The 8,617-nt window shown below is 56.0% G+C and overlaps 1 protein-coding gene across 1 annotated transcript; it reads right to left on the bottom strand.

The window, feature by feature from the left end:
* Window positions 1–1,962: 1,962 nt before the first annotated feature.
* On the bottom strand, window positions 1,963–7,097 carry rpusd2 (RNA pseudouridine synthase domain containing 2). The gene is made up of 4 exons (XM_042338140.1): window positions 6,883–7,097; window positions 3,726–3,940; window positions 3,162–3,458; window positions 1,963–2,715 (listed from the first exon to the last, which is right to left on the bottom strand). The coding sequence occupies exons 1-4, from the start codon at window positions 7,094–7,096 to the stop codon at window positions 1,963–1,965; spliced, it is 1,479 nt and encodes a 492-aa protein (XP_042194074.1). The 5' UTR covers window position 7,097.
* Between the last annotated feature and the right edge of the window lie 1,520 nt (window positions 7,098–8,617).

The following is an 8,617-nucleotide window of genomic DNA, read 5'->3' as shown; positions in this document are numbered from 1 at the left end:
GAGAGGGGGGAGTAGGAAGCGGCTGGTCAAGCCCACTCCAGGGGGAGGCAGAGCATGTACAACTGTTTACAATTGTGGATTTAACTCTTGTCACTTTATACCTGGTCACCTGCCCATCACAAGCAGCGACTACACTTCTCTCTCACTGTGTTTTTCTCTCTGTGTCTTTCTCACTGTGCCTCTCTCCCTCTCACTCATTCCGTTTCCGTCTGTCATTCTCTCCGTCTCTCATTCTCTCCCGTCTCTCATTCTCTCCGTCTCTCATTCTCTCCCGTCTCTCATTTCCACCTCTCACTCTGTCTCTCTCACTTACTGTCACTCACTCTTGTCTCTTTCTCGTTCTTTTTCATGGGGTGGCGACTCTGTCCCACACCGCAGTGAGTGCAGCGATTGCTGTTACTGTAGCTCACACGGCCCAATCCCAGGGAACCCGCTGTCTCGCTGGCCTGGGCCAGGCGTGTCTGACTGTCCCTGGGCCCCGGGCCGCTGTGCTGTGCTCACACTCCCGTGTTTCACTCACTGGCCACTTTGTGAGTCTTGTTAATATCTGTGTTGTTTAATAAATTATAACCTGATTTGCTGGTTGTGGTCAGAATCCCTCCCCCCACCAATCCCCGCACCTTAATAAATAATAATAATAATCCTTGCATTTGATATAGCGCTTTTCACGTCAGGAGGACGTCCCAAAGCGCTTCACAGAATATACTGTAAAGTGAATTGACTGTATATTTGTGGGCAAACGCGGCAGCCAATTGCGCACAGCAATGTCCCACAAACAGTCATAGATTGAAAATGACCAATTTATTATTGTTTTTGGTTTTGGAGGGATTATTATTAGGCTCTGTGTGGAGTAAGGAAACTTGCCCAAGGTTTCGCCCTGACCCCCCGGGGATTGATCTCAGGTCTCTCGCTTGCAAAGCGAGTGCTCTAACCACTGAGCTGCAGGACTCCAGTCATTCATCCTCACACCCCACCCACTCTCTTGATCCCAACCCCCAGCTCGGGTACAAACCATCGACTGTCCCAGCACCTTGGGGCGTTCTCCTGACGTGCAAGGCGCTGTGTAAATGTAAATTGTTGTCATGTCTGTAAGCCAAATTGCTAACGGGTCAGATTGGTTCCGGCTGGTGATGGTGTTCTCAGTGACAGGTCTGTGTAACTTGATTTACAACCACGACTGTCTTTTGGGATGTTTAGAGAGATCCTGAGCAGGGAGCCCTGACTGAGGTCAGTTCCGCTGTTGGGGTGGGTGGGGGAGGGCTGGCCGGGCTCTGTGATGACTGTGTGTCTGGCGCTGGACTAGAGCTCCTGGGCCTGTAGGTTCTCAGTCTCACTAGGGTCCACTTTCCTGTGGATAGAAACCACCGTTGTTTGCACTCTGGACCACTGACGAGCCTCAGATAGTCCTGCTGACCAGCACTAGGAAGGCAGCTCCAAGGCGAGTCAGAGGTTCCTGGTTTAGCCTCACCATTCTCCATCTCCTCCCTCGCCCCTCCACCCCACTGAGCAGCTTTTAGGAACTCAGGATTAATTTGCCCTCACAGTGCGGATTCCACCTCCTCCCAAGAGCAGGGAGAGGGCGGCACAGACGGGTTGGCCTGAATGGCCTGTTTCTGGAATGTAAATTTCTGTGACAAAGGAGCAAATCATAAACGTGAGGCTTTATTACATCAACAACACTCGGCCTCGGAGCCGAGACATCCCCACACTGACACCGGCGGCGGCCTGACTGACAGGCTGACTGGCACTAATTGACCGACTGGCATTAATTGACCGACCGGCACTGATTGACTGGCCTCGGTACCAGCACAGGAAGCAGCTCCAGCCGGTTTACATTAACCCTTTATGAAAGTTGTTGATATTGGTGTAAAGAGCGGTGGGGTGGGGTGGGGGGGGGGGGGGAGAGGCGTCAGTCCTGTGGCCCTGGCAGGGGTGGAGAATGTGGGGGATGGGTGGTGAGGGTCAGTCCCCGGGCCAGTCCTCTCGAGCCCAGGAGGGCAGCTCGGTGGCGTATTCCCAGTCGGGTGTTTTGTACCTCAGGGCATGTAGGTACATCATCAGGTCCCCGGGGGAGGGGTCCGTCCTGACCAGCTTACATTCCCCACACAGTGGGTCCTTAACCCCCTGCGGTCTGCTCCCCACCCCCTCGCTCCCAGCCCCCACTCCCTCTCTCCCAGCCCCCGCCCTCTCGCTCCCAGCCCCCGCCCTCTCGCTCCCAGCCCCCGCCCCCTCGTTCCCAGCCCCCTCGCTTCCAGGCACAACCCCACTCTTTCCCACCCCCTCACTCCCCGCCAGCCCCCCGCTCCCCTGTTCGCCCCACAGCCCCCCCTCTCCCAGGAGGTCGAGCCCCTCTTTCTCACGCTGAGCTGCTATCAGGGCCTCCAGCAGTTCGGAGTCGCTCTTGTCCCTGTGTCCTCCGCGCGCTCGGTCGGGCCCCCAGGCAGGGCTGTTGTACACAGGGTCACTGAGGATGGGGTGGCCAAGGTACTGCAGGTGGACACGAATCTGGTGAGTGCGGCCGGTGATGGGGAAACAGCGTACCAGGCTGGAGCTCCCGCTATGACACACCAGCCGGAATACAGTCCTCGAGCGCTTGCCCTTGGGGTCGACACGGCACACGCCCAGCTTGTAGGAGACGACCAGGATTGGCTCCTCACAGGTGATCTCACCCTCCGGGAACTTTCCCTCCACTCGGCACACATACTCCTTATGAACCTGAGAGGGAGAGAGAGCGTGGTTAAGCGAGTCAGCCTGGGGGCGGGGCGGGGCTGGGCCTGAGGACGCCCTGACATGAAAGGTGCTATAGAAATGTAATTTGTTGTTGGTGTATGTGGGGTGCTTGGGGAGTGTCTGGAGAGTAAATCTGGGGTAATATATATTACCTGTAAGACAACTCTGTATTTAGAGTGGGGGGGGGAATAAGGGTATTTATAATAATACTATAATCATAGAATTTGATATAGCACCTTATATCTTCAAGACGTCTCAAAGTTATGTGTGTGTTGGGGTATATTGGGGGTGGGGGATTATATTAGCTGCACTCATCAGATACGTGTCCACCTGCAGTAGCTCGGCTACCCCATCCTCAGGGATTTGGGAACTGGGTTGCGAGCTGGGGGGCTAGGTTGCGGGATGGGTTGGGGGCTGGGCGGAACGCTCACCTGTCTATCGCGAACCTGCTGGTCGAGTTTCTTGGAGACGGCGAGGGTTTTGGCGAAGATGAGGACCCCGGAGGTGAGGCGGTCGAGGCGGTGGATGGTGTGGAGACCGCTCAGTCCGTGCTCCTTGGCCAGGATGAAGATGACGCTGTTGTGCCGGAAGCGGCCGCAGGGGTGCACAGGCAGCGAGGCCGGCTTGTCCACCACCACCACCTGCTCCGTGTTGGCCAGGAGCCGGATGGGCTCAGCAGTGACCGGCGGCTCGTGCCGGTGAACCGTGTTCCTCATGAAATCGTTGTTCTGTGGAGAGGACGAGAGGGCGTGACCGGAGCCCCCACCATCTCCAGTGAGCCCTGACCCACCCACCCTCACAGGCTCCACCAAACAAAACCTTTCATGGTTTCTCTCCCCCCCTCCCCACACCCCCGTAACAGTCATAGGGTGTGAGGCACTATACAAATGTAATTTGTTTATGTGTGAGTTGGGCGGGTGTCTCAGGGTGGTATATGGTGTGTTGGTGGGGTATATGGGGGGGGGAAGGGTATGTGTGTGTTGGGGTTATATTACCTGTAAGATGGTGCTGAGGTCTGCCGGCTGCTCGTTGAGCCGGATGCGTCCGGCGGCGGCCGCCTGATGGTAATACTCGATGGGCTCCGCCCGGAATTCGTTGGAGAAAACGTGGAGCAAAGACTGGCCGACCCAGCGGCCCTTACAGTGAGAACAGAAATCAAAGTAATAGGGCTCCACCTTCCGCAGCCCACCCTCCAGGTACGAGCGGGTCTCTGAGACACAGAGAAAGAGAGAGTGAGAAAACAGGGTGAAAGAAAAAGTAAGAGAGATGGAATGAGAAAAGAGAGAGAGGAAGAGAAGGAATTATGAGAAAAGAGACAGAGGGTGAGAAAAGAGTGAGAGAAGAGAGGGAGGAAACAGAGAGTGTGAGAAAAGTGAGAAAGAAGAAGTGAGAAGAGAAACGGCAAGTGAGAGTGAGAAGATGGTGGCAATGTTCTCACGCATTTCATGCTGAGCTGTGTTGCCCACTTGGAAGCTCGCAGGGAGTTCCTGGTACCTACCATCCACCGAGTGAGGGCTAACACCTGCGCTTGTCAGGTGTCGAGTGACCAACTAGTCACAATCCTTCTTGGGGGACAGGTAAGTGCGGACTCCTTGGAGCTGAACTGGCTCCAAGGTGACATGTTTAGCAGCAGAATGTCAGAACTGAGCCACGTCTCTGTGACTGTCTCCAGTCTGGTTCCTTGAGCCAGGTGTGTCTGCAGTATTGTCTGATGACAGCCCAGCCCGGCTGATCGGCAGGACCTGGACGGGCAGACCAGTCACTGGGGGCGGGGAATCCTCCCACTCAGCTCCTGTTAACCCTGTAAGCCCTAACACGTCGGGTGGTCCTCGCTGGACGAGCAGCGGGAAAGCTCGGCAGACAGTGATATCAATGGCAAGTGATGTGGTTTTAGCTGGTTAGACACCAGCGGTTACCCCAACACCTACTCTGGGGTCGTCCCCCCAAACCCCGAGCCTTGGCTCTCGCCGACCTCAGCCCTAATACTATCCCCCTACCTACCTGCCTGTACCCTCCGTTCCTCTGGCTCCGGTCTGCTCCACATCCCCCGCCCCAACCGCCCTACCATCGGTGGTCGGGCCTTCAGCCTCTCAGCCCCGAGGCTCTGGAACTCCATCCCCAAGTGCCTTCGCCGCCTCCTCCCTTTCTTCCTTCAAGGCCGGTCTCAAGACCTTTCTCTTTGACCGAGCCTTCAGCTCCCCTCTCCACTCTCCCCCCCCCCTCACCCTGACCATTTCCCCCCTCCTCGCTCCCTCCCTTCCCTCCCCCTGACCATTTCCCCCCAATGCTCGGGTCCTGACCCAACTGTCCAGCGCCTTGGGACGTCCTCCCGACGTGAAAGGCGCTCTATCAATGCAATCTTGTTGTTGTTGTTGTTGTTGTTGATGATTGTGTCTCTCCAGCGAGGGAGGGAGGGAGGGAGGGAGAAGGAGAGAGAGAGAGAGAGAGAGCGCGCGTTCCATTCCAACAATCTCTCTTTGGGATTTCCATGTGTAGACACAGGGACACAGGGACTTCTCATCCCCTTGTGGTTTGGAGGCTGTGAAGCCTGGTGATGGCTCAGCCAACAGGGGGTCTTGGCACAGGTGGAAACCCATCGCCATGATTCACAATCTCCAAACCGAGCTGAGAATGTCATGGATAGAGAGAGAGTGGAGGGAGGGAGGGAGGGAGGGAGGGAGGAGAGAGAGAGATGGTGTGAGTGTGAGGGAGGAGGGAGAGGTGGTGTGAGTGTGAGGGAGGAGGGAGGGGTGGTGTGAGTGTGAGGGAGGAGGGAGGGATGGTGTGAGTGTGAGGGAGGAATGGAGTGAGTGTGAGGGAGGGATGGAGTGAGTGTGAGGGATGGAGTGAGTGTGAGGGATGGAGTGAGTGTGAGGGATGGAGTGAGTGTGAGGGAGGAGGGAGGGATGGAGTGAGTGAGGGATGGTGTGAGTGTGAGGGAGAGGGATGGAGTGAGTGTGAGGGCGGAGGGAGGGAGGGATGGAGTGAGTGTGAGGAGGAGGGATGGAGTGAGTGTGAGGGAGGGATGGAGTGAGTGTGAGGGATGAGGGAGGGATGGAGTGAGTGTGAGGGAGGGAGGAGGAGGGAGGGATGGAGTCAGTGTGAGGGAGGAGGGAGGGATGGAGTGAGTGAGTGTGAGGGAGGGAGGAGGGAGGGAGGGAGGGAGGGATGGAGTGAGTGTGAGTGAGTGAGTGAGTGTGAGGGAGTGAGTGTGATAGAGGGAGGAGGGAGGGATGGAGTGAGTGAGTGAGTGAGTGAGTGTGAGGGAGTGAGTGAGTGTGAGGGAGTGAGTGTGAGTGAGTGAGTGTGAGTGAGGGTGTGAGTGAGTGTGAGTGAGAGTGAGTGAGTGAGTGTGTGAGTGAGTGTGAGTGAGTGAGGGAGTGTGAGTGAGTGAGTGAGTGAGTGAGTGTGTGAGTGAGGGAGGGAGTGTGTGAGTGAGAGTGAGTGAGCGAGCGAGGGAGGGATGGAGGGAGTGTGAGAGGGCGGAGGGAGGGAGGGAGGGATGGAGTGAGTGTGAGAGGGAGGGATGGAGTGAGTGTGAGAGGGAGGGATGGAGTGAGTGTGAGAGGGAGGGATGGAGTGAGTGTGAGGGAGGGAGGAGGAGGGAGGGATGGAGTGAGTGTGAGGGAGGAGGGAGGGATGGAGTGAGTGAGTGTGAGGAGGGAGGAGGGAGGGAGGGATGGAGTGAGTGTGAGTGAGTGAGTGAGTGTGAGGGAGTGAGTGTGATAGAGGGAGGAGGGAGGGATGGAGTGAGTGAGTGAGTGAGTGTGAGGGAGTGAGTGAGTGTGAGGGAGTGCGTGTGAGTGAGTGAGTGAGTGTGAGTGAGGGTGTGAGTGAGTGAGTGAGTGAGTGAGTGAGTGAGTGAGGGAGTGAGTGAGTGAGGAGTGAGTGAGTGAGTGAGGGAGTGAGTGTGGGTGAGTGAGTGAGTGAGTGTGAGTGAGTGAGTGTGAGTGAGTGAGGGTGAGTGAGTGAGGGTGAGTGAGTGAGTGAGTGAGGAGGGAGTGAGTGAGTGAGGGAGTGTGAGTGAGTGAGTGTGTGTGTGAGTGAGTGAGTGAGTGAGGGTGAGTGAGTGAGGGAGTGTGAGTGAGTGAGTGAGTGAGTGAGTGAGTGAGGGAGTGTGAGTGAGTGAGTGAGTGAGGAGGGAGCTCTGACCTGACAGCTGCTGGAGGCTGAACCCGGCTTTCCTCTTGACGGGAGGCGGCACCACTCGGGCCCCGGTCCCGCGCGGCCTCTTCACGGGCGGCGGCTGCTCCCCGGTCCCGGCCTCGGCCTCCTTCCTCTTTCCTCCTCCCGCCGCCGCCGCCGCCGCCTTCTCGCTCATCTTCATCTCCAGGCGCAGCGCCCGGCACCACCGCGGCCACCACATGCCAACTTCCGGGGGCCTCCAGCACCGCCGCGTCACTTCCGGGAGTGTCAGAGACTGTGTGTCAGTGACTGTCAGTGTGTGAGAGACTGTGTGTCAGTGACTGTCAGTGTGTGAGACTGTGTGTCAGTGACTGTCAGTGTGTGAGAGACTGTGTCAGTGACTGTCAGTGTGTGTGAGACTGTGTCAGTGACTGTCAGTGTGTGAGACTGTGTGTCAGTGACTGTCAGTGTGTGTCAGTGACTGTCAGTGTGTGAGAGACTGTGTGTCAGTGACCGTCAGTGTGTGAGAGACTGTGTGTCAGTGACTGTCAGTGTGTGAGAGACTGTGTGTCAGTGACCGTCAGTGTGTGAGAGACTGTGTGTCAGTGACTGTCAGTGTGTGTCAGTGACTGTCAGTGTGTGAGAGACTGTGTGTCAGTGACCGTCAGTGTGTGAGAGACTGTGTGTCAGTGACTGTCAGTGTGTGAGAGACTGTGTGTCAGTGACCGTCAGTGTGTGAGAGACTGTGTGTCAGTGACTGTCAGTGTGTGAGAGACTGTGTCAGTGACTGTCAGTGTGTGAGACTGTGTGTCAGTGACTGTCAGTGTGTGAGAGACTGTGTGTCAGTGACTGTCAGTGTGTGTCAGTGACTGTCAGTGTGTGAGAGACTGTGTGTCAGTGACCGTCAGTGTGTGAGAGACTGTGTGTCAGTGACTGTCAGTGTGTGAGAGACTGTGTGTCAGTGACCGTCAGTGTGTGAGAGACTGTGTGTCAGTGACTGTCAGTGTGTGAGAGACTGTGTCAGTGACTGTCAGTGTGTGTGAGACTGTGTGTCAGTGACTGTCAGTGTGTGAGAGACTGTGTGTCAGTGACTGTCAGTGTGTGTCAGTGACTGTCAGTGTGTGAGAGACTGTGTGTCAGTGACCGTCAGTGTGTGAGGGACTGTGTGTCAGTGACTGTCAGTGTGTGAGAGACTGTGTGTCAGTGACTGTCAGTGTGTGAGAGACTGTGTGTCAGTGACTGTCAGTGTGTGAGAGACTGTGTGTCAGTGACTGTGTGTGAGACTGTGTGTCAGTGACTGTGTGTCAGTGACTGTCAGTGTGTGAGAGACTGTGTGTCAGTGACTGTGTGAGACTGTGTGTCAGTGACTGTGTGAGAGACTGTGTGTCAGTGACTGTCAGTGTGTGAGAGACTGTGTCAGTGACCGTCAGTGTGTGAGGGACTGTGTGTCAGTGACTGTCAGTGTGTGAGAGACTGTGTGTCAGTGACTGTCAGTGTGTGAGAGACTGTGTGTCAGTGACTGTCAGTGTGTGAGAGACTGTGTGTCAGTGACCGTCAGTGTGTGAGGGACTGTGTGTCAGTGACTGTCAGTGTGTGAGAGACTGTGTGTCAGTGACTGTCAGTGTGTGTCAGTGACTGTCAGTGTGTGAGAGTGTGTGTGTCAGTGACTGTCAGTGTGTGAGTGTGTCAGTGACTGTGTGTGTGTGACTGTGTGTCAGTGACTGTCAGTGTGTGTGAGACTGTGTGTCAGTGACTGTCAGTG

The sequence above is a fragment of the Callorhinchus milii genome, unplaced genomic scaffold (assembly GCF_018977255.1).
Source record: "Callorhinchus milii isolate IMCB2004 unplaced genomic scaffold, IMCB_Cmil_1.0 Scaffold9, whole genome shotgun sequence".
Taxonomy (NCBI): domain Eukaryota; kingdom Metazoa; phylum Chordata; class Chondrichthyes; order Chimaeriformes; family Callorhinchidae; genus Callorhinchus; species Callorhinchus milii.
This window is presented reverse-complemented; position numbering and strand designations above follow the sequence as displayed.